Source organism: Acartia tonsa, chromosome 1 (genome assembly GCF_053477335.1).
Source record: "Acartia tonsa isolate MP-2025a chromosome 1, ASM5347733v1, whole genome shotgun sequence".
NCBI classification, from domain to species: Eukaryota; Metazoa; Arthropoda; class Copepoda; order Calanoida; family Acartiidae; genus Acartia; species Acartia tonsa.
In genome coordinates this window covers 54,442,475-54,468,644 of record NC_137260.1, presented here as the reverse complement: position 1 = coordinate 54,468,644, position 26,170 = coordinate 54,442,475, and the positions used below count along the sequence as shown (strand labels likewise).

The 26,170-nt window shown below is 32.4% G+C and overlaps 1 protein-coding gene and 1 non-coding gene across 2 annotated transcripts; both read right to left on the bottom strand.

The window, feature by feature from the left end:
* Positions 1 to 10,759: 10,759 nt before the first annotated feature.
* Positions 10,760 to 14,770, bottom strand: LOC145328066 (uncharacterized). The gene is made up of 8 exons (XM_080171626.1): positions 14,680 to 14,770; positions 14,321 to 14,389; positions 13,593 to 13,775; positions 13,224 to 13,345; positions 12,516 to 12,776; positions 12,032 to 12,138; positions 11,352 to 11,470; positions 10,760 to 10,774 (listed from the first exon to the last, which is right to left on the bottom strand). The coding sequence occupies exons 3-8, from the start codon at positions 13,770 to 13,772 to the stop codon at positions 10,760 to 10,762; spliced, it is 804 nt and encodes a 267-aa protein (XP_080027752.1). The 5' UTR covers positions 13,773 to 13,775; positions 14,321 to 14,389; positions 14,680 to 14,770.
* Positions 14,771 to 25,083: 10,313 nt separating this feature from the next.
* LOC145333020 (U4 spliceosomal RNA) lies at positions 25,084 to 25,224 on the bottom strand. Its single transcript, XR_013884408.1, has one exon. It is a non-coding gene; the product is annotated as a U4 spliceosomal RNA (small nuclear RNA).
* Positions 25,225 to 26,170: the final 946 nt, after the last annotated feature.

The window sequence follows — 26,170 nt, the reverse complement described above, 5'->3', positions numbered from 1 at the left end:
TATTGGCTCACAATAAATATTGAAGCCTTTAAATTTTAAAGCATTTTGAGAAATTGTAATAATACAGATATTGCTACTTTTGTGCTTTTTCAAGTAATTTTGATTTAAAATTACATTTTATTAATGCTTGAAATAAAAAAAAAACAATAAATTCAAAGGTATACCAACCAAAAAATGGTTAAAAATAGACTTTCTGCTTTGCCAAGGCGCCTTAAGTGGCCAAGCAAAGGCCCTGAGGCAGGCAGGCAGACAGACAGAGGTACCCATGCCGTATCATAACCAGCACAATACAACTTGGGCCTCAAAATTTCACCTATTTTTACATACATAGTCTATTTTTCGTTGTTTTCATGAGAAAATATAAATATGATATTAAAAAAAAGTACAATATTTATTGAATGTAGAGAAATTGTTGTCTGTAAATTCAGTCTATGCCCTTTTTTAGAGAGATAGAGTAAAATAACACTTAGGGAAAGAGTGAAAGATAGAGAAATAGAGAGAGAGGGGTGGGAAGGAGAAGAGAGAGATAGATAGAAGAAATTATGGTGTTCTGAAAACTGTAGTGCCAAGCAAAAACTAGCAAAAAAAGTTGATTGAGAACCATACAGAAATACAGAAAGAGGAAAATTAAAAATATATTTTTTTTCTGTTTTTGATGCAGTTAATTTGTTGTCAGTGATTGTCTTCAACACTAAACTAAAACAAGGATGATAACATCCATAAAAGCGAACTCAAATCATTCCTAACAAATAATCTATATACTAATATCATGCCTAATTTTATAGGAATCATCGTTTAATACTTAATCTATAAAACATTTTATAGTAAAACAACGTTTTTTACTTCAATTTTATTTATCTTTAACTTTAAGTTTTATGCTTTAAACATATACATATAAACATGTATAAATAATCAAATAATAGTAATTCTAATGGTTCTTTATGGTGAGTTTTAATTAGATAGGATGATTACAACATGGCTAATTTGATCAGAGCTATCCTTTGTGGATGTATGTACGAATACAAAATCAATTTAGAAAATCTTCGCTTTTAATTATGCATCTTCTCTCTCTTTCTCTCCCTCTCTCTCCTTCTTTCTCGTTTCTGTTTTCCATATCTCTTTTCCTAGTTTTTGTTCCTTACATTCAGGGAAGTAGGAGACAATGGCAGTTAAATTAATCCACAATCAATTTATTCCCCCAATAAATATAAACCACCAAGAGGGAATTAAACACAAAAATGTAGGGGGATGAATGATTTCTCGCACATTATCCTATCCCTGCCTACACTGTATGTCATCATCATCATTTAATCATCAGATATATGTCAGGGATGAACAGGGATAGGACACTGTATGATAATTCAATCTTCTCCACTATTTTCATGTGTGACATTCTGCATCTGAAAGCTGATCATTGCTAGTAGAGAAAAGGGTTGCATATTTATTGAAGCAACATTGTCCGCTCCCTTCCTGAAAATACAATACCATTTTTTATGTATTCATTGATTTATTTTTTTAGAAGCGATTCTTCTCTATAACTAGGGCATGTCTGTTAGTAGTCAGAATGTCTTTTTACATGTAAAAAAAATTAAGAAAAACAATTTTAATAAAAAATACAAGAGTGTTTTATAATGCTTGTGAAATAAAGACATTTCATTTTTGTACTGTAGCCAATCAGGAGGCTGAATCAGCTTAACAACCAATCACAGCTAAGCTTTATTAGTTTACCCCTTTGTTTCCGCTATGATTTTCGTTTAAAAATGCAATTTAAATCGAATTTTTTTCATAGATTTTGACTATGAAATGTGGTGTTTTTATTGTAATAATATAATTAGTTACATGCAATCTAAGTTTCTGACAAAGATAAGGTTATAATTTTGTGTCTAGGCGACGTAATTTAATATTGTTTTTTTCTTTTATAAGCATTGGAAATCTTTCAACAATTCCATTGGACATAAAATGCTATTTTGAAATGCCTAGAACTTTTTGTTATTGAAGCTGAAGGCTTTAAATTTTGGTATTGGGTCTTCTTGTGGCAGTCTTTCAGCAGTTAAAGCGTGATATTTCTTGCAGGCGTCCTTTAAATAGAATAAAAACATAGTAGCAAAGGATCGAAAAACCAATTTTCTATAAATTGTTAATGAACTATCACAAAACTAAAATCAGTAACCACTGCTTTCATTAAAGCAACGTTAGGGACATAAAAATTGTGAATTATTGAGTAGCTTCACTACTAAAAAAATAATGAGTAAAAAAAATAAATTTTCCTCTTCATATATGTACAAATATACATTATGTATGTTGACATCTATATTGTATATTTTGTACATGTTTAGATAAGGACAGGAACCATACTATCTACAATAGAGGTACTATAACTAGAGTGATGATATTATGTTTAGATAAGGACAGGAACCATACTATCTACAATAGAGTTACTATTACTAGAGTGATGATATCATATTTAGATAAGGACAGGAACTATACTATCTACAATAGAGTTACTATAACTAGAGTGATGATATTATGTTTAGATAAGGACAGGAAACATACTATCTACAATAGAGTTACTATAACTAGAGTGATGATATTATGTTTAGATAAGGACAGGAACCATACTATCTACAATAGAGTTACTATAACTAGAGTGATGATATTATGTTTAGATAAGGACAGGAACCATACTATCTATAATAGAGTTACTATAACTAGAGTGATTATATTAAGTTTAGATAAGGACAGGAACTATACTATCTACAATAGAGTTACTATAACTAGAGTGATGATATTATGTTTAGATAAGGACAGGAACTATACTATCTACAATAGAGTTAATATAACTAGAGTGATGATATTATGTTAAGATAAGGACAGGAACCATACTATCTATAATAGAGTTACTATAACTAGAGTGGTGATATTATGTTTAGATAAGGACAGGAATCATAGTATCTACAATAGAGTTACTATAACTAGAGTGATTATATTATGTTTAGATAAGGACAGGAACCATACTATCTACAATAGAGTTACTATAACTAGAGTGATGATATTATGTTTAGATAAGGACAGGAATCATAGTATCTACAATAGAGTTACTATAACTAGAGTGATTATATTATGTTTAGATAAGGACAGGAACCATACTATCTACAATAGAGTTACTATAACTAGAGTGATGATATTATGTTTAGATAAGGACAGGAACTATACTATCTACAATAGAGTTAATATAACTAGAGTGATGATATTATGTTAGGATAAGGACAGGTACCATGCTATCTATAATAGAGTTACTATAACTAGAGTGGTGATATTATGTTTAGATAAGGACAGGAATCATAGTATCTACAATAGATTTACTATAACCAGAGTGATTATAAAGGGTGAGCAAAAAAAAATGCGTAGATTTTTAAAATTCAAATTGCGCGGCTTGTGTTAATAGTAGAAAAATGTTACACATACCATTAGAACCGATAAGAAGTCTATTTTTTGGAAATATAAGAACGATACCCTGCTACGTATAGTTAGGGAGCTACATGTTAAAATGTCCCAACTGACTTAAAACTTGACTTGCGAGTAAATTTTGGGACATTTTACCACATAGCTCCTAGATTATTTGTAGCACAGAAACCGTTCTTATATTTCCAAAAAATACAGTTCATAGCGGTTCTAACGCTATGCGTAACATTTTTCTACCATTAACACAAGCCGCGCAATTTGAATTTTTAAAATCTACGCACGTCTTTTTGCAAGAATTATTGTCTAATTTTTACTAATATACTCGCAAGTCAAGTTTTAGATCAGTTGGGACATTTTAACACGTAGCTCCCTAACTATACATAGCAGAGGAATAGTTCTTATATTTCTAAAAAATAGACTTATTATCGGTTCTAATGGTATGCGTAACATTTTTCTACTATTAACACAAGCCGCGCAATTTGAATTTTAAAAATCTACGCATTTTTTTGCTCACCCTTTATTATGTTTAGATAAGGACAGGAACCATACTATCTACAATAGAGTTACTATAACTAGAGTGATGATATTATGTTTAGATAAGGACAGGAACCATACTATCTACAATAGAGTTACTATAACTAGAGTGATGATATTATTTTTAGATAAGGACAGGAATCATAGTATCTACAATAGAGTTACTATAACTAGAGTGATTATATTATGTTTAAATAAGGACAGGAATCATAGTATCTACAATAGAGTTATTATAACTAGAGTGATGATATTATGTTTATATAAGGACAGGAACTATACTATCTACAATAGAGTTACTATAACTAGAGTGATGATATTATGTTTATGTAAGGACAGGAACCATACTATCTACAATAGAGTTAATATAACTAGAGTGATGATATTATGTTTAGATAAGGACAGGAACTATACTATCTACAATAGAGTTACTATAACTAGAGTAATGATATTATGTTTAGATAAGGACAGGAACTATACTATCTACAATAGAGTTACTATAACTAGAGTGATGATATTATGTTTAGACAAGGACAGGAATCATAGTATCTACAATAGAGTTACTATAACTAGAGTGATTATATTATGTTTAGATAAGGACAGGAATCATAGTATCTACAATAGAGTTATTATAACTAGAGTGATGATATTATGTTTATATAAGGACAGGAACTATACTATCTACAATATAGTTAATATAACTAGAGTGATGATATTATGTTTATGTAAGAACAGAAACCATACTATCTACATTAGAGTTACTAAAACTAGAGAGATGATATTATGTTTAGATAAGGATAGAAAATCATGAATCAGCTTTTCAAGAAGATATTTTAAATTCAATACAGTAAAACATATCTGATAATATAATAGAATTATTAAAAAACTAAATTAGTGAACAATGTAAAGGAATAAGGAAAATGTCAATCAAAATTCAATCATAATTCAAATATTGGTACGATCTTATAAATTGCAAGGGGACACAAATTTTTACCCACCCCTCCTCTTTGTATAAAAGTATTACTAGAATAAAAGTTAAGCAATGCAAATTGATGTAAAAAAAAAGCGGCTTGCCTGCTACTGCTGATTGCAAAAACTGTGCATTTTGGCATTGGCTTTGAATTCAGCTCAAATGTTTTATGATGGAGGTTCTGGGCATGGATAGACCAAAATTATAAGACAGTATTTGATTTTTTTACTAATCCTTGTGTAACTAAATATTGGTTTTAAGTCAGTCCACAAAACTATGTAACGGTTTAATTATTGTAATACTTTCTAAAACATGCCAGGGTCGGGTTCTTATCTTATTCGCAAAATACTGGAGAACACTACCACGTGTTTTTCCTTACCTCCATAGATACTTTCATACCACGTAATTAAACTACATTGTCATCTCCCTCCACCATTATGGTGGAACATCATTACCCCAGAAAGTCATGTTGATTTTAAATTGACAAAAGTCCTCAATAATAGATATTTATCGCACCGTATTATAGACATTTTCCCGCGGATATTAAAATGAAAATGATAAGATTATAACCAGTATTGTTAGTTCCGAGGGGCTAACTTTAAAATTTAATGATTTAAAAATTCTTTTAAATTGTCTTCGATACGATGCTATACATGATTTTTCAGTAAGGCTAAGGACCGGTTCTAATCCAGCGGATATTAAACGGTTTAGAAGCGATACTGGCAAAGAGATTATTTTCACATACATCAACAAAATTTTGTTTTTCTTTAGCTAATATGAAGCTACTTTGCAGCAATAATAATTTTTTGGCAGAGGCAATAGCACACCCATGATTATAAATACATGCTAATGAATCATAATTGATCAAAAATATTTTATATTTAGACTCTTAAAGTAGCAAAACTTCTTTATAGTCGAGGGTATGGTCCTCTAATCTAGAAAACTGCTATTAGAGAAATGGATATAAAACAGCGTGTTCTGCAATTGTTTTTTTTGTATAGCCTAAGTTGCAGGTAAGGTAGCAAAGAGCTGCTGCATCAGCGTCGAAAATCTAGAACAAATGCTCTAGAAATAGCATTTTCGAGGGGCGAAATCCGCCCATAGCACTTAAACTAGTAGATGAGTCACCCATTTTTACAAGTGCGGATACTCGTTGCAGCTGTAAAGGAAGGAATATTAAAATAAAACAATAGAGAGGGAAGGGGCTAAATAACGGAATGTGTATGTTCCCCTCCTGTGGACTTTCAACTAGGTCTTATTAGCTAACATTTCAGGGGTTTTCTTTCCCACTTCTCATCTCCCTCATCTTTATGACGTCACAGGAAAGTGGTGCAAAAGTGGTACAGATTGGGCTTCTTCCTATAAATAATTGTATGACCTATGACGTAATTGATATTATCATCCTTGTATAACAGTACAAATAGAAAATTATATTGTAAATGCAATATTAATCAAACAATCTTTAAAAAGTACAATAAATCCTATAATATAAAGTAATAAGCGTTTTTGTCTGTCCTGAAGGATCTCGCTAACCGCTGAACCTATTTTATTCTCCTATACAGTGAAGATAGGTCCTGGGAAGGTTTCACTCTTTAGAAATTCATTTTTAAAATGGGATGAGGTCAACTTTTTCTCCCTCCTACCTTAAGTGCCCCTAGAGACTTTTAGGGGCGTAGCCGCTCGTAAAAATTAAAGCAATGGCAATTACTTCCATATAAGAAGCACAGCAATGTTTAATGAATAAAGAATAGTAACTTCATTTTCATAAGTTAACAAATCTGAAGGATCTAATACAAAGTTCAACCTATAAATTTTAAGAAAAGTGGCCCAAACTGCAGTGGTAGGAAGGAATATTAAAAATTAGTTGGTAGATTTTTTTTAATTGCAATATAAAATGGCGGAATCTTTTTTGAATAGCTGCAATGAAACAAAAATCAATGAAAACTTTTGAGAATCTATAGATATAATTTAAAAGTAGGGCTAAACCACCCGCGCAGGGGTTAGAAATTGTCTTTTCAAAACTTGAAAATATGGGGAAAGGGGTAAATTCTATTATCCGTTCGTATGATTTTGTTTTGTATGTTTTAGCTTCCTATGAAACTTTTCTTAGTGTTAGTTAACATCTTTCCTTCTTCAATAAGGATACATTTTTCAGCTGAAGTTAGTTTTGAGTATTATACACAACTTTATGATGAAGGTGGTAGTGTGGTTTGGATGATATGGCTGGGGTCACAGGGTTAATTCTTTACAAACCGGTTTATTTCACTCCTCACCCTCCCTGCACACTTACACACACACACACACACACACTCACACTTAACACACACTCTCGACTTTACACCAATCTTCGATATTTGGGTGTGGGCTAAAAAAACAACTTTTTATCTGCAAAATTTTTTAACATTTTTAATCTTTGACAAAATAAAAATTACTAAAACAGCGTTATTATTTTTGAAATTAGAGGAGGAATTGAAAAAAGAGGGTACTAAATAGAAATGGTAAATTAAAGATAAAAAAAAGCAAAAAAACGAATATAGTAGCAATTTGATTGAATGCCTTTGTATGGAATTCATTGTATTGATCTTTACCACAAAACTGGTTAATAGCTGTAGAAACTTTTTTAACTCGTAACACTCGGCATGTTATGTGGACAAATTGAAGGTAAATGAGTCAAAGAATGCTGGAGACCTGCAGGATGATACCTATAACCTGGAATTGACTCGGACACCTATTTATATTTTTTTAATTCAGTTAGGATATATTATTAAATTGCCCATTTCAAATGCTTTGATAAATTAAATTGTTTTAATATGCTTGGATTAACAAACAAAAAATAATTTAGCAGTTTCATTTCCACACCAATACTTAAGCTGTGAGCTGTTATTAGAAAAATGATTGGGTATATACTACGCAGGCCCATAACAGTTGGGAGGGTGAACAAGCTACAACTCCCCTAGAAAAATGATTGGGTCAATACTACGCAGGCCCATAACAGTTGGGAGGGTGAACAATCTACAACTCCCCTAGAAATATGATTGGGTATATACTACGCAGCCCCCTAATAGTTGGGAGGGTGAACAAGCTACAGCTCCTCTAGAAATATGATTTGGTATATACTATGAAGGCCCATAACAGTTTGGAAGGTGAACAAGTTACAACTTCCCTAGAAAAATGATTGGGTATATACTACGCAGGCCCATAACAGTTGGGAGGGTGAACAAGCTACAACTCCCTTAGAAAAATGATTGTGTATATACTATGTAGGCCCATAACAGTTTGGAAGGTGAACAAGTTACAACTTCCCTAGAAAAATGATTGGGTATATACTACGCAGAACCCATAACAGTTAGGAGGGTGAACAATCTACAACTTACCTAAAAAAATTATTAGGTATATACTACGCAGGCCCATAACAGTTGGGAGAGTGAACAAGCTGCAATTCCCCTAGAAAAAAAATTAGGTATATACTGCAAAGATTTATATCAGTTGGGAGGTAGAAAAAAATGTATCTATTTTTTGAAAATCATATAAGATTACTTTTTACTTGGGAACTTCAGTACCAACTGATGACAGAATGTGTTATATAAGTTCGAGTACCAGTATAATACACAGTAAATTACAAATGCCCCCTGCATTCATTTGTACACCTACACCTAAAAGGATAAAAGGAAACTAAGAAAATATAATTATTGTTATCTACTCAACTGCAAAGTATAGCATACAACTTTTCACTCATTTACACATAGAATAACAGAACACAATTTAGAATTCATTTTTACCATCAAAACTATAAAAAATGATAAAGATAGTTATAATCTTATTTTATTAAATTCTAAAAAGCGTAACCTCTCAAAAAGTTAATGTTGTGTGTTCGTCCGTACTTCCGTCCTTCAGTAACGGATAGCCATGATCGTGGACGCAGTTGTCATTTATATTGTTTTAGCTTCACGGAAAACCAAGAAGTAAATTTAGGATATATTACACTATTTATTAAGGATCTTAGAGGATGAGAACATGGACAATAAATTATTGTACATCCAACCCCCCCCCCCTCCCCTCCCTATTACAATAAAACAAAATTATTCCTCAATCAGACAAGCTGAATAAATCCCAAACTGTGTACGGACATACTCTAGTTGAAGAGTTGCTACGCTACTTATTAATATTTATGCTCTAATATATTCACAAATTTAATTGTGATATACAATTAAATTATTTCAACTTTGAAATTTGCAAATCATCGCTAATTTTAGTACAATTGACAGGGAGATGAGGGATAAGACATTGGACGATATATCAATCTTCCCACAAATTCGCAGGGAAAGAGAGGGACAAGTGACTCTAAATTAAAATGTTATTAGTTGGCTTCAAATCTGTGGGGAATAATTGATTGGTTGGTATAACACTAGCAGTGTTTATAATAGCTGGGATTGCAGACTACAAACATTTATCGTCCATTGTCATATCCCCTTAGATCCCTGTAATTTTGTAATATATAAAAGTTAGAAGAAGCGGACTGAATATTTTTTCCCAAATATTGTTAGGCTTTCATCAATTACAGAATTTCTAATGGAGTTATAGATTATTTCTATCCTTTTATGTCTGAGATATATATAATACATGTTGCAAAAATAAAAGTTTTATTGTTTCATTAATAAAAGATAATTTAGATTTCAGGTCTTATTTAAAATTTAAATTGAATTCAATTTAAACAAGTATGATAACAACCAATGCTTTTTTGGCAAATAAAAAAAGACGAAGAAATTGAGTTCATGCCACAATCACCAATTTAGAAAATTCATAGAATAATTTATTACCTAATATCTTTGCCTTTAGCCCCTAGGGTAACATTCTTTGGTATTATACTCCCTACACAAATTCAAAGACACACACAACTACACAGGGTGCTTTAATTACAGTTTACCTATCATTTTCATCTAAGGTGTAAAAAATTGTTGCTTAACTTAATAGCATTATTGTTCTTGTCACTTTCTATTCTCTTAAAACATACAGAAATCATAATAATCTTAAATAGTATGATAAAGCTAAATATCTAGAAAATAAAAGTATCGATTAGGCGAAGATTTTCTGATGATTTCAGGCTGTTTTCCTGTTTTCTTATTGCCAAAGCATCTAGATGAAATCATATATAACTAAGGATTTATTTCCCAGGTTCTGATTAATACCATAAAAACACCTAGTTTTTACCACTTTTATGGTAAAATTTTACCAGCCTATACGATTTAAAAGGTGGTAAAATTTTACCGTAACCGTGGTAAAAACACTTTTTGTGGTATTTTCTCACGCTTTTTACCAGCGATTTTTACCACAATTATCGGTAAAATTTTACCAGATTTCCGGTAAAATATTACCATTTTAGGACGCACATTTATACCAGATTTTGACCAATTTTTACCACTTTTTTGGTAAAATCTTACCGCAAATTTCTGTAAGATTTTACCGAAAAAGTGGTAAAACTGTTCAACACCTGGTAATATTTTTGCCCTAAATTGGTAAAATTTTACCGGAAATAGGGTAAATATGGTAAAAATTGACCAAAATTGTGGTAAAAACGGGTGGTAAAAATCACGAGAAAGTGGTAAAAAACGACTGACCTTATTTATAGAAAAACATCGCTTGTACATAAATCGCAAAAATAAAAAAAAATTGTTTTCATTTTTATCTTTATTGATTGAAACAACACTTAAACATATTTTTCTTGATTCTACTGCTCTGGCCGAAAACTGTTGCGCAACCTCCTGGATTTGCTGGGCACCGGCCCCATTCGACCTCGTATCACTGATATTCAACCTGGAATAAAATTGCTCATTAGTTAATTAGATAATTACAGGGATATAAAGGGATAAGACAATGGCTGATAAATTGATGTTCATCTCTAATGATGATACACATCGTTACCCCTTCTGTAGATTACAATAAGTGATTGAAATGTTAGGACACTCAACTTAATGAAACAACCAATAAAAAATCAATAAAAGTACCCAAGGTTGTTAGGCCAAAGAATAAGAAAATGTTATTTGAAAACTTTGGGGGCTAGTGTAATTTACAGCCCAATGTCCCATCCCTCCCTACTAAATATCTAATCTATAATACAAAGTAGAACGATGTCTGTCCGTCCGTCCGTCCCAAAGATAAAGCCTATACTCGCTGTTTACGCAAATGTGTCAGAACTTCCCCCCCCCCCCTTACTCTCACACCTAAATTTTTTCTTTTGAAAGCAAAAATAAAAGTGTGTAGGTTCGACTCCCCCTCTCCCCCCTCATTCATTTCCTACAGGCATCTTGACACGTGGCAAAAAAATCAGCAAACTTATCTAACTAAACATCTTTGAAAACGCAGAACGAGAAAAAATAAAGGGAAAGCTTACCTGGAAAACATAAGCAGTAACGCCATCCGTGGCTAACAGGAACAGGCTGGGGCCATAGTACTCGGCATTACTGATTATATGCTTCACGTGGCGTATGGAGTCGTGGAACGCGGGGTCCTAAGTTATGGAGGATTAAATGAAGGAAGGAAGTGGACTGTTTATTACACTAGTCCCCAAAGCTTTATTTTCTTCTTCGTTGCTTTAACAACTCTAGGGACTTTTATTGAATTTTGAATGGTTGATTAATCAAGTTAAGTGTCTAAAGCTTTCAACAACTAATTATACTCCACAGAAGGGGTAATTTTGTGTATCATCATTGCTGATGTACATCAATTTATCCGCCATTGTCTTGTCCCTTTAGATCCCTGTCCCAAACAAGTACTAATATTAGATAAATTTAGACCTAAACCCCAGGCAGGGAGGGTAAAATATGGTGTAAATATCATAATGGTATCCAAAGTTTCAGAAACAAGTTTACTTATTTGTCAACTCAAAAACTTTGAGTACCTAATTTTTATTAGGTAAATCTTGATTTAATTTCAATACTTCGTCTTTTGTCCTATCCCATAAGAACCATGTTTCCCGTTGTGTCTACAGAAACGTAAATTATTTTAGTACAATCTTTTTTTAAACTTAAACAATATTTTACTTCGTCTTAAATCATTTAATAACCCATTCCTGAATAGCCTTGGTCCCTGGTCCACGTCTACCCGGGGAGGGTGGAGGTCCCCTGCGTCCTGGAGAATAGTCACCTGGTGGCCCTTTGGATGGGGGTGGTGACATGTACCTTGAATATTCAGATTAGTTTATAATAAGTAAATGTTATGTCGTTATCTATTAAAAATAACATATATCATCAAAATTCTAAAAAATACCTATTAAAAATCAAATTAGGTAAAAAAACTAGGTACTTTATGTCATTATTGAGAGGAGACAATGAACTGTTAATTTCATCAGTCCCAAAAGTTTTATTATAACGTTTTCTTATTCATTGGCTTAGGTAACTACTTTGGGGAGTTAATTAAATTTTGATTTATTGTTTCAATAAGTTGAGTGTTCAAACGTTTTTTAACCACTAATTTTATGTATCATCGATGTTGATGTTCATCAGTTTATCGGCCATTGACTTATCCCTTTACATCCCTGATATAAATTTGATTTTACCTTGGGGGTGGCCGACCTCTTGGTTCAGGTGAGTAATCCCTGGGTGGTGGGCCCCTACCGGGAGGTCCCCTCCTGGGTGACGGGGAATATTCTCTGTGGTGGGGGGGAGGAGGTCCGCGGGGGGGTCCTCGTGGCGACATATCCCTCATTGGCGGTGGGGGGCCTCTGTAACGTTGTTGTGGAGGGGAGTAGTCGCCCCTGGGGTGTGCCTCCCTTGTGAAGTAATGTGAGGGGGGTCCGTAGCCATCTCTCCTCTCATACCTGAAAAAATAAAAATAATTTACTTAAAAAGTTAAAATTCATTAAAAAAAAGGTTTTTAAAATTTTTTGATTGGTAGAAAAGGGAAGAACTAATAAAAAAGAGCATATCTAGGTAGGAAAGTTATTGTAATTTTAGAAAATCTTTAATAAAGCAATAAAAGAGATGGTAGGCATTTAAAGTTAGCAAATTTGGAAATTACACTAATATATTTTGTTTATATACTAAATTGTTTAAAGTAAAAAGGTTCTTTGTCTTTAGCTTAAGATTTCGATAACTACTAAACCGATTGAGTTCTCCTTTATAGGTAGGAAAGCTTCTCATATGACACGGAATGGTTTTAGACTATATTTCTGTCCCCTATCTATCCTTTTTAATACAGAGCCCCTAAATGCTAGGGCCGCAGCCGCTAGCAATATCTAAACTAATCTTAAAATTTAAAATTTTACCTTGGTGGAGGGGATCTACCACCCCCTCTGCCACCACGTCCTCTGAAACCACCCCTGTCCCCTCCACGGCCTCTGCCTCTAAAGCCACCCTTATCACCTCCCCTTCCTCTAGAGCCACCTCTGTTATTTTTAAATGTTTTCATTTTGAAAAAAAAAATTCGATGATTTTTAGTAAGTATTTTGGAAGATTAATTTTAAATTTTTTTATCTTAGGTACTGCTGTTTTATTAGTGCAGCAACTTTATAACAAAACTGTACGTCAGTCCATGGCGAAATTACAAAAAATGCATTGCTTTTAAACGTCACATTTAATAAATAAGCCTACCTAAAGATTTTCTAACTTTTACTTTTTAAAACAAAAACTTTCCTAGAGTAATGTGGGGGGCTGCGTCTTTCATACCTATCCCCGCCCCCACCCCGGCCTCTACCTCTGTAAGAACTGCGCCCCCTATCACCTCCGCGTCCTCTATCACCGCCTCCACGTCCCCTGCCTCGTCCCCGGGATATTTCCACTCTCAGCCGTTCACCGGCATATAATGTACCGTTCATTTCCTTAAAAAATAAAGTGAAGTGAAAATAACTTCAAGACCTGAAGTTTGTTTAATAACAATAAGGTAAAAATAAATCAAAACAATTCCCTATAACTTAAAAATACCTCCTACCCTTGTGGAATATTCTAAACCCTTCTTGATCTCCCTAAACCTAACTAAAAGCAGTAGTGAAAGTTTCAAACAAAAAATGATAAATAGAGGATTATTTGGGTCCTCATGAAAACGATAATTTATTCCGTATCTAACCTCTATTAATGGGAGTTAAAAGTTTCTTATCGTATTGTGTACAACACTCAGCGATTTTCCGCGGAGAGTAAAAATAAAAGGGTTCCAGTTTTGTTGGCTCTAGGGTCAGACCAAGAAAATTAATTAGGCCAGGAATTAATTCTGTTATCTATATTTCGTATAAAATCATCTTCAATTCGATTCGATATGTATGTTGCTTTTCTGTGTGGCTCAGAACCGGCTCTAATCTAACGTAAATTAATCGGATTTGGAGCCAAAGTGTAAGAAGATTGGGTACCCAAAGTATCAAAAGAATGGTACCTGAACTGCTTTGTCAGCTCCGTCGGGATGATTAAAAGTTATAAAACCATAACCTTCACCAATAAATACCTACAAAAATACTTTTATCAACGTCGAAGTTATTAAACATTAAATTTTTGGCATTATAATGAAATGTTATTGAATTTAAAAATAGTAATATCAATAAAACTAGGTACAGAGACCGTACATTTATTAGAATGGTGTCAGCTTTCAAGTAATGAAAAGGTGAAGGCAAGCCTTGACTTTTAAGGGGGTGGCAACACCCAGCCATTTTGTTGTAAAGAAACCAAAATATTGTTTGTATTATTATACAGATCTACAAAGATAAATATAAGCTGCGAAACTTTTCTGTAACTTACTTCTTCAACTGCCCCCTATGTTTCAAATGCTGATCTGAGGTCTTGTTTCTTTACAATCTAAATAAAAGAATTTGTTATAATCAAAAACTATAGGTATGAAACTAAAAAAATACGACAAAAGTAGAAACCTTATACTTTTTAGCTAGACCAAAATAATCAGTAGGTAACAAGTTTGAAATAGATAGGACAATTCCTACATGCTTGAATTAATGATAATAGCTATGAGTTTCGTCCATACAGACCGGCCATCCAACACTAATTATAGAAAAGCTTCGCGTTTACAAAAAACATAATTCCCTTCCACAAAATAACAATGATAACGTTTATGAGAGTAAAGCTCTCAAATAAGACAGTGGGACAAACGGAATTTTGTTGGTAAAACTTCAAGGATTTAAAGGGATAAGGCAATCCCCGATAAATTGATCCACATCACCAATGATTATTAACAAAATTACATCTTTATAATTATAAATTTTTTTTCAATTTTTTTCAATTTTGTACCCCCCCCCCCCCCCCCCCCCCCCGACTACCGACGAACAACTATTTTAGGTTAGGTTAGGTTTTAGGCTAGGGAGCCGAGCGCTGCGGCTAGGCAGGCAAGTGGGCCGAGCGCTGCGGCTAGGCAGGCAAGGGGGCAGAGCGCTGCGGCTAGGCAGGCTAGGGAGCCGAGCGCTGCGGCCAGAGTTCATAGTTCGCTGTCGGGGGGGGGGGGGGGGGGGGGAAGGGGGTACTCAAATTTTCAATATTGAAAAAAAAATTTCTAAGAGGATAATACCAAAAAATCAATTTAATGGACATTTTATATAATACGGAAAATTTCTTCCTTTCCCTGTACCTTATAAAAATCGTCGGAAAAAGCCGTTTTTTAAGCAAACAAAAGCGCGTTTTGCTCTATCTGTGAGATATTATGAATAAGATAATGTTAAGATTTGATATTAAGATGAGAAAAATTTACGTTCACAGTCCCTTTAAAGACACAATACCTGTAATATTAATACCCTGGCCTTTCTAATTATAAGCCTAGGCAGAGCCATGCTGGTGATGCTAGCTCAAGCGTGTACCGTGGTGAACTGTACTTCTGAAGCCAATACCTAATTACAGGGTTACGAAAGTTTAAATTGATGTTTTTTTTTTTTAATGTTAATATTAAATGTAATATAGTTTTGTAATGACATATAAAATATATATTCGATAGAATATAAAAAAATATAGTGCATTCAATATTAAAAAAAAATATTTAAATATATATATAGTTGTTAACCATATATGAATCTATTTCCGGCCGGGTTCTTAAAAGATATTGCCGCGTTTTTTCGACATTTTTTACGCTATGAATAACAAGCGCGACATTCGCGAAATCTAAAAGAGTATACAATGATTTATTTAATTATTTCGCTTTTGATGGTACGGCCTTCATAGAAAAAAAAAGATTATCTTCAATCCATTTTTGCTGCATATTAATTAATGCATCTTTTTAGAGCTGTGTTAGACATTAGAAAAATTGCTAAAAAAATAATTTAAAATTCAGTATTTTTATGTTATATACTCTGTTTGAAATTCTATCGTCAACGTTCAATCAATCAATGTCTAAAAAACGCCGAAAAAATGTGGCATTCATCTTTTAAAAACCCATCTCGGTGGTATTTCCGGTTGGCAAAGACAACATAAATATAGAAATCATGAAACATTGTTGTTCCACAATTTTGCCACATTTTTAAACATCTTGCTTAAAAAAAATCTTCCAAACAAATTGTAAATTCTACAAATTTAAATATTTAGAGAAAATTGAGTAGTAATTTACTTCTTGATTCAAAATATTTGATTAAATTGAATCAAAACTAATAATTATTTTTGGCACTCTATATTCAAATAATCATAAGCTTATCAATAGTGCGCATGCGCGCACAGAGGTGCCATAAATTTCAAAACTTAAAAATATAAGTTTTGTAGCGAAATTACTCTATAATTCGAAATCTCTGTCTTTCTTTTAGAAACATTCAGGGGAATATACGAAAGCTTATATTTATATTAAAGATGAAAAATCGATAAATTCAAATGCACACGGCACATCTGCGTAAACACACACACCTGGATTTTTTTTCTTTTAATTTTAATTCGTATGAAGCTAGCTCAAATAAGTAAATATTAAATTTGATATATTTTTGACGATGCGGGAGGATGTTTTAAAAGAAATGATGAAATAATTTTCAAGGTTTTAAAAAAAAGTTAGCTTCTTTTATGCGAAAAAATTCAATAAAAAGTAAAAATTTTTACCAAAAAGTTGGTCAAATTTTACCAAGTTTTTTTTTTGTCAAAGTCCAAAAATCTGGACTTAGCCTAAAAATTTACCTTGTCAATTTTTACCAAAAAGTTGGTCAAATTTTACCAAGTGTTTTTTTTTGTCAAAGTCCAAAAATCTGGACTTAGCCTAAAAATTTATCTTGTCAATTTTTACCAAAAAGTTGGTCAAATTTTACCAAGTTCATTTTTTTTGTCAGAGTCCAAAAATCTGGACTTAGCCTAAAAAAATACCTTGTCAAATTTTACCAACTTTTTGGTAAAAATTGACCAAATTGCGTTTTTTTGTCTAAGTCCGAAAATTCGGACTTAACCTGAAAAATAGAGTTGTAAAATTGACCACATTTTTGGTAAAACTTCCAAATGTGGTAAAATTTAAAAAAAAAAAAAAATTTTAAATTTAGGCTTCATTGTATAGAAGTCATTATTTTAAAGTACTACAACTGATTATGAAGAGCTGTTTTTAATTTAAAACACAAAAAACGGGGTTTTTTGTTTCGTCAAATTTTACAAAAAAATGGTAAAATTTTACTAATTTTTTGGCTAAAATTTTTGCTGGTAAAATTTACCACGAAACTGGTAAATTTTACCAGGTTGACCAGCTTTACCACTTTTCCGGTAAAAAAATTTTTTTTTGTGGTATTTCGTAGAACCTGGGTTATACCTATATTCTGTGTTAGATGAATCCTTTTTATTTTAAAACTAAATTGGAAAAATATACAGAATTAATTTTTTTCTGGGAAATTTATCAATTCTAAAAAGTTTGTTATGTAAATTGTGTTTTTTCTAAAGAATTACAAAATTAGTATTCCTCCATATAAAAAATAAAGATAACGAGGTCTAAATATGCTTTTATAAGCACCAGAGAATTATTTTTTTCCTTCCAAGGAAAAGATATTTTTTTCTCTTTTAGGATTCTGTTTTGTATGTGAGTGTGTGTGTGTGTGTGTGTGTGTGTGTGTGTGTGTGTGTGTGTGTTTGTTAGTATAGGAAACATTACAGATAAGAGAATAACAGAGCTAAAACTCAACCTCTATCAATAAAAAGGCATTTCCAAAGGTAAAAGGTTGTTTTTTTGTACAAAAAAATAATGTTCCTAAATATTTAATATACCAATTTATTATTTTTAATGTTTATCAAATTAACATTTTATAATATAAAGTATTAAGTTTTTTAATGCTGGTCCAAATCGAGCGTACTTTTTCAGGAAAGTCTCTGGTTGGTTTCAGGCTATTTTCCTGGCCCCTTTCGCCCTCCCATAGAGGCAACTAGTATAATTTAAAGCCTTGTTTATTTTCAACTTTGGTAACAAAGTAAAAAAAAATGCTTTAAAATCGTTTGAGAAAAGCATAGCAGACTTACTAACAAGAATTACATGATTTTTAAGAGAAAGCGCAAGATATATACATATTTAAATATTGGGCTTAAAAGGTAAAAAATATCCATGTTATAACAATACTTTTAATGTTTCCCTTACTGTAAGTGGAGTGCAAGTTGTGTTGGAATAATTGACAGAATGTCTGGTGCCTGCCAGCCTATAAAGGGACACTCTGGTGCCTGCCAGCCTATAAAGGGACACTCTGGTGTTTGCCAGTTTTTAAAAGGACACTCTGTTGCCTGTCAGCCTGTAAAGGGACACTCTAGTGACTGCCAGCCTATAAATTGACACCCTGGTGCCTGCCAGCCTATAAAGGGACACTCTGGTGCCTGCCAGCCTATAAAGGGACAATCTGGTGCCTGCTAGCCTATAAAAAGACACTCTTATTCCTATCAGAATATAAAGAGACACTCTGTTGCCTGCCAGCCTATAAAGGTACATCTATGATCTGATGTCTGCCAGCCTATAAAGGTACACTCTAGTACCTTTCATCCTATAAAGAACCTTTAAAGTACCTGCCAGGTGTAAAAGGATACTCTGGTGTCTACCAGCTTATTACAAAATACACATTAATCATATACACACAATTACACCTTCAGTTATTTATAGGATACAGAATAGTTTGGGTTCCATAAATTTCTATATAATCAAATATCAGAGTGTACTTTAATACTATTTCCAATATAAGCCAGAGTCACATATTGTAAGAAGGAGGTTCCAAACTATATTGTAAAACACTAAACTGTCTTAAATTCATGAAGCTTTTATATTAAATTAAGGAATATTAGGTCCATAAGTATAGTCTAGCAAAAAATACAGAATTTTAGGATAAATTATTTGTCAAGATATTTCCACATTTTGTCTCTAAATTGGCAATTTTACTCCTTAAAACTGGAGAAAATGGTTTTCAATAGTTTATTTCAACTAAATGGTATTAAAAAGTATCCATGGCTGACATATTATCAGCGCTATTTTAATGATGTCTGAATTAATTTTGTGAGCTTTGAGAAAAAATTACTTTTATTATAGAAAAAATAGAATAAAATTATTAATTTGTTTGATGCGCTACAATTGAAAGGTTGAACTTGTCAGAGATCAAATTACACATTCAGTGCTATGTTATGTTATGTCTCAGGGTTACAGGATAAACCTAATATTTCAGAGCTTAAAATAGACAAGATTTTGATTTTTCAACCTAAAATTTTGTGTTATTCGTTGGCCAACAGATCTATAGTATAGATGTATATACAGCCAACTACCTCCCTTTATTTTTCAAAGACCTCTTTCGTCTGCTTCTAAATTATTTTCTGCTACTTGGTTTTGTTAATATAATCGACACCATTGGTTGATTTCTAATTACCCAATAGAAGGGTTGCACAGGTTGGTTGCGATGGGGAAATACAGTTATTTAACATTTTCTCCCTCTAGTAATTTACTATAATCGTTGGCCTTGTAATGAAAAAAGGTCTGTGGCTAAATATAGTCGAAAAAAGCGAAGCTCAGCTGCAATCTGTTGTTAATATTTACTTACAGGCGGCTCAGGCTATGGATTGTCCTATAATTTGGCGGTTTGTTTTTTTTCGAACTCACTATTGCGACTCTATTTCGATATGTACTGTCAGTGAGAAACATTTTCTTGATCAAATCTCAGGTTACATCTTTCTACACCCTGACATAGTGTACAGTTTAAACAACAAAACACTTATTGTTTTATTCTTATCCTGCTATTAGTGGCTCCGCCTCTAACCTCAATTTTAGTTCATAGATAAATTACAGTTTAACCCTAGTTCTCCCTCTCCCACCTTCAATTAAAAAGAATTATTTTTCCAGTAGGGCTTAAAAACTGATCAACATCCGATAGAGCAGAACTGGTTCTAATCCATGTATGAAATACATATATAGTATCGTTTGTAAGTTAATTTTCAGCTAAATAAATTAAATAAAAATCATTGTATTAATTTTATTTTACTAACTGCGGAAAAATGTCTAAATACGATGCGATAAATAAATATTAAAGTATTAAATCTTAAGGCCAAGTTCAGCAGAATATTTGATATTTTTAACGAAGCTTTTTATAGTGTCTGTAAAAAATGACGTCTTACTGGCCTATCATTGGTCAATTAAAATGTTTACTGGTCTGCCATTGGTAATACAGTCTGAGTATTGGCCTATCATTGGTCATTTGTATTGCATAATTTTTAACCCTAAATATAAACAAGAAAACGGCCCAGTTAAAAAATAAAATGAAATTATTTTGAATGCTAAATTGTTAAATGTGGTAGTAGGTGTTTGCCTGGCAAATAAAAATAAAATAGATTTTGATGTGTTGAAATAGTCTCAGCATTCTGACTTAGCCAATTTGATTTTAAACAGCCAGCAGCAAAAGACATAGTTTGATCGCACAATATCAGAAGAACATGCAACTACAGCTGACATATTGCAGAAAAAAGCGGTTGAAAGAGACACTTTAGCCGACAGACTCGGCAGGTCAAAAGTTCGCAGCTAAAGCCGAGCCGCACTTATTATTGACAATTTTACTACAATCTATGGCAACTTTCAATAATGCATTTAATATTTAAAAAGCAAAATATGTAAAAATGGAAATCCTAGTGAGAAAACGACGTACGAATATACACTTAGAACCTTTGGACAGCCAGGGTTTGGCTTTAAATCCATCCTTTTTCCATATAAATTTTTAAAAAATACTTGAGTGGTGTGCATACATTTCCGCTTATTATAATATCCACCTGAGTTTCTTCACTGTCAAATGTGAAGCAAACGTGAATGGAGCCGTTTATCCTGTTTCAATTTAGGCGTTTCTGAAAATACCCTTAAGCGGATGTAAAGACACACCCAAAACTAGGCCAATTCAAAGCTGAAAAATGTAACTCACTGTGTATAGTGATTGTGTTGATGCATATATTAAACTAGGGGCGTGAACATGGGGTGTGTTAGAGGGGCGTAGTACACCCTCTACATGTATTTACTAGCGGATACGCCCTAAGAGGCCTATAGGGGCACTAGTGGTAATAGGGGCTTTAATTAGACTCCACACCCATTTTTATTTTTTTTTGTGGGGGGGGGGGGGGGGAGGTAGTGGTACCCTCTCTTAAAATAGCTAGAAACCTTCCTTGGATCTATACAAAGCCACATTTTAAAGGAAAACCGTATCGGTTCAATGGTTAGCGAGATCCTATGCCACAGACAAAGAAAAACACCTTGCCACTTTATATTATGGGATATCACAATATTCTCTCATATAAAAAACTACTAAAATACGTCATTATAAAAAGAGCAGCTATTCTACATTTAACTTGGGTTTGTATGTTCGCTCTATATTTTGACCAATATGGAGATTCCTCATTTTAAAGATAAATAGAAAATTTTATTCAAAAAAATACTAAAATTCCTTAAGATTAAATAAGCTGTCCATTAAAATTTTACATATTTTCATTGATTTATTGGTAAAACGTGACAAAAATTTTATGTTTTCTATTTAAATTTTACTTTACTTAAATTCACAAACAATTTTAAAAGCTAAATTTGTTGATTCATCTGACACGGTTTGGCATTCGTTGACTTATGAACGAAATTTTTCATCCATTGGCTTATCCCTTATAACCAGTGATCAAAACCTCATCAAAAAGATCCCCCCCCCCCCGCCCCACTGGCAAATTCCTGTGTACGCCCCTGTGTAGGACAGTGCAAAAAGGAAAATGAAATTCAGTTTTGTTGAGGTCTCATTGCAGCGCTAGATTTGATTTGATTTGATTGTTAGCGTCACAATTCAAAATGATCCAGCATTTGTTAATACAACAAGAATAGTTGCAACCATTAAAGCTCAAGCTAGTCTATTTAGTCTAGAGAATATTGTAAATTTTGAGTAGCAGAATAAAAAACTAAATATTTCTAAAAGTCCAGGGAAAAGTTTTTGTTATAAAGCTTACTAACAATTTGCAACATGCACAATTGTTCTAGAAATCGTAAATGAAGACAAAAAATAAATTGGATGATTCTATTATTTAATTTTTATTGTTTTTATTTTCTAAAACGATTAAATTTGTTAGATCTACTGATAACAGTCAAGTATAGCAGTAATAAATTTAGAAAACCTTCGCTCTTAAAGATAAATTCCCACCAAAAAAGTTTAGAAAAAAAACAAATCATTATGAAATTCAAAAGTAATAGATGAAATTATTTTTTGTAGTGCATCCACTTTTAAACTAGTGCTGTCAGTCCGTCCGTAATTAATTAATAATTAATAAAACAGGCCAAATAATTAAGATCTAGTATATTAAATGCTTTTGTAGTACTTACAATTTTTTTCATAATCGTCTGTTTGTGATTATATTTAATAACAAGTGGCTATTTTTTAAACTTTTAATTCGACTATATTACTAAAAAAATGTGTAATGGCTTACATATTATCGACTTGACAATATTCTAATGCCATTATGACTACAAACTTATTTTTACAACTACTAAATTTTTGATAGGGTTGTTCTATTTTGAACCAATTTTTTCGAATAAATTATAATTGATTCTAAACCACCATTATTTTCAAAAGAAAATTGAATTGCATATCCCTGTATCCCTGACTAAAACGCAGTAGGCCACTATTTTTCCACGTCGACACTGGACACAACAAAATATTTTATTTATTTCAATAGACGTACTCAACCAAACTAATTTAGGGCAGGTCAGGCCCCTTGAGCCACCCTCACCTCCCCTTCCTCTATTTCCTCTCACCAAATTTGGATCATGTCTAAAATATAATAAATCTTTTTGACATATTTTGAAAAAAAAATTTAACCGACATAATAAGACCCTAAAAATAATCTGGAATAAAAAAGTCTCAACAATACACGTAAATGCGCGAAAAAGAAGACTTTTGTGCGAAATTGCTCATGCAATGCGCAACCTGTGCATTATGGAAGGCTTTGGGGGTTTAATTCGGCGCTAATTTAGTCTTTCGTTAATTCGTCTGACCACTAAGAACTAAAATAATATCGACCTTATGGCAAATGTCATTCTTTGCGTTTCCGACTTGATCCCTAAATTCTAATGTAACAATAGGTTTTTTTTCTAAGGCAGCTAGGTATTATTGGTTTATTTTATGTATGTAGGCTTTCTGGACCATTATTCAAGTTTTTTTTTTAAAATAGTGAATCTTCTCTAAAAAATACTTTCTTAAAATAAGTTTATCATGGCTTAAACTTCTGAAAGTATGTTTAGTATATTTCATAAAAAAAGATATTAGTTGGCTAATTTTTAACTATAAATTTGCCTAAATTTAATAAATTTTTTTATCAATATTAAGCATTCTATGGACACGCAGAAAGTAAAAATTGGGAGGCTTGTCTCCAATATTCTATTCTATAAGGTTTACTCCCTGTGATACAACTCTGAGACGCCACTATTATTATACCACAAGAAAAGTATGTAAAAGAATAAAAGTATATAAAAGAATGAGACATTTTCCTCTTGCAAAAGAAGGTGATAGTTTTATCAACTTCGCTACGTCTAATATTTGTCGTCCTAGTTATTCTAACTAGTTGGATGCCTGTCAAAAAAAAAGTTTCAGGCCTACGTCACCCCTCTGACCACCCTTATTGGCATCCATAGGTAAAATCCAGTATTTTTTATATTGGTCCTTTCATAAGCAACCCCCTTTGCTTAATTTGAAGGTACCGGCCATATTTTAAGATACCACTATGTTATCATATATAACAAAATGGCTCAATGATTAGCTTTAATTGTCCATGTCTCTGTGACTAGTATGATCAAATTTTCCATGAAGCTCCATATATGTCGTTAGCCGTCTGAATTGTAGAGGGGAAACTTGGTAAGTTAACACCCTAATAGAAAGATTCCAAAAAACACTTTTTAAAAAAAAAAAAGTAATAAAGAATTCGTACTTTCAGAGCTTTGGGGGCAAATTAGACCCCTTTTTTAACAGAGGAGGGGTTTCTGATAATCTCCTTTCAAATTATATAAAATTCCGCATCCCTTGCTAACTACTAGGACCCTCTCCGAGTTTCCATTGTTGTGCTACTACAAGGTCCAGTCGACCGTAAAAATTTGCTCCAAATACTATGTATACCAATTCATAGCTTTCAAACTTCTCATGTACATTAGCTAATCTATGATTGTGGTCAGTCCGTCCATACGACGGGATGGAGAGACTTCTGATCGTGAATTGAGACATGTTATATGAAGATTCCTGCAGCAGCTCTATAATCATTAACAATTTTTTTTTATTTTAACCAACTCTTTCAATGCCCTTTATCTAAAAGTCTTAACTTGTTTAAGGACAAGGGCATTCCATAACCATTACTATTATAATCATGCGCAAGATATAGTGGCAGTAATTGCCATTTTGAATGTACAAAGCTGGTCTACAAGTAATGTAAGAAATATTACCAGTGGGGAGGGAGGGGTACAGAATGGTCCACTAAAAGAATAAGAGATATAACACAAGAATTTTGGGAAAAATATACTTATATATTTTATAGTTGGAGAGGTACAGAGTGGTATAATTGGAGAATAAGGGATTTTACCAACAAAAGATTAGAATAAATATAAACTTATTACACTGGTCATTAGCAGTATCATACTTGGAACCTATATTATTTGGGTCACCTAGATTTAGCATGACCTTTAGATTCAAACAGACAGGCACCAGTAATTTTTCAAGGAACAATGTCGTGATTAATTGAGTTTAATTGCTCCCGTAAGAGCCCACAGAAATTGCCTCAGGTGACGATATTTCACGTCTCCAGGGCGGGGTATTGGTTATAGTTTTCAACTAGCAATAACAGCACCTCTCTATTCGATCATTGGTTACTGTATCGCCACTGCGCAAAGTTGACTGAAAATGTCCATTTTAAGAAACACATTAAATAAATTTCTAAACTGAAACTACCCTTTTATTAAATTATATATTTATATATAAAATTTGCAAATAAACAATTCATTTTAAATAAATGAATTTTAAAAACAAAAAAGTCTTACAAAAAGAATTGTAAGGGGCAGAATAATAAAAATCAAATTTAGTTCTGAGTCACCTAGCGTTAAAAAAATTAACTACATAACTTATAAATTTCATAGAGAGGTTATAAATGTTAAGAATAGTGGGCGGGACAAAGCTAGAGTGAGGGAGGCGTGGTTATAATCTTTAGCATGTATATATTAATAGGCGGAGATACATTTCTAGTATAATTATGAATAAAAATAGATTTTAGACCAAAGAACCCAGACTACAAATAACAAACATTTCACCATATAAAATATTTATTTTTAGAAATTTATTTCTGAAACATTATTTTAATACTAAGTAATATTACTATCTATATCTATAATATCTATAATAATCTATATCTATAATATTACTATCTGTATCTATAAACTCACACAGTAAACAAGAATGAAAACATGAAGATCTAGAAATAATAATAAAACTATTATATTGACTGAATTCAAAATTTCTACATTAGCAAATGAGGACAAAGGACGTCAAAATAAATCTATCACAAACAGACAAACAGACAAACAGACATACTTTAATTTAGAAATAACTTTGCTATAAAAAAACACACATACAGAATTAGACAGGAACAATAATTTAGATAAATAACTTGTGTTAAACATAATCTTATATTTCGTAGAAATGCAGACTAACATGTATGCAAGATCCAACATTTTGTCAGTGGAAAAACACATGTTCCCACATTTCTAACAGCAAAAACTTTGTAAGGCATGGTAGATATTGGTTACTTGTAGTAATGTTTTAAATAACAATTCAATATTGTCATA

Coding starts and splice junctions, on each gene's coding strand:
- LOC145328066 (XM_080171626.1), bottom strand. CDS start 13,772: ATGAACGGTACATTATATGCCGGTGAACGGCTGAGAGTGGAAATATCC. Junction 13,346..13,592: donor GCAGCCCCCCACATTACTCT/AGGAAAGTTTTT, acceptor TTTAAAAATAAC/AGAGGTGGCTCTAGAGGAAG. Junction 11,471..12,031: donor ACCAGGGACCAAGGCTATTC/AGGAATGGGTTA, acceptor CCTCCATAACTT/AGGACCCCGCGTTCCACGAC.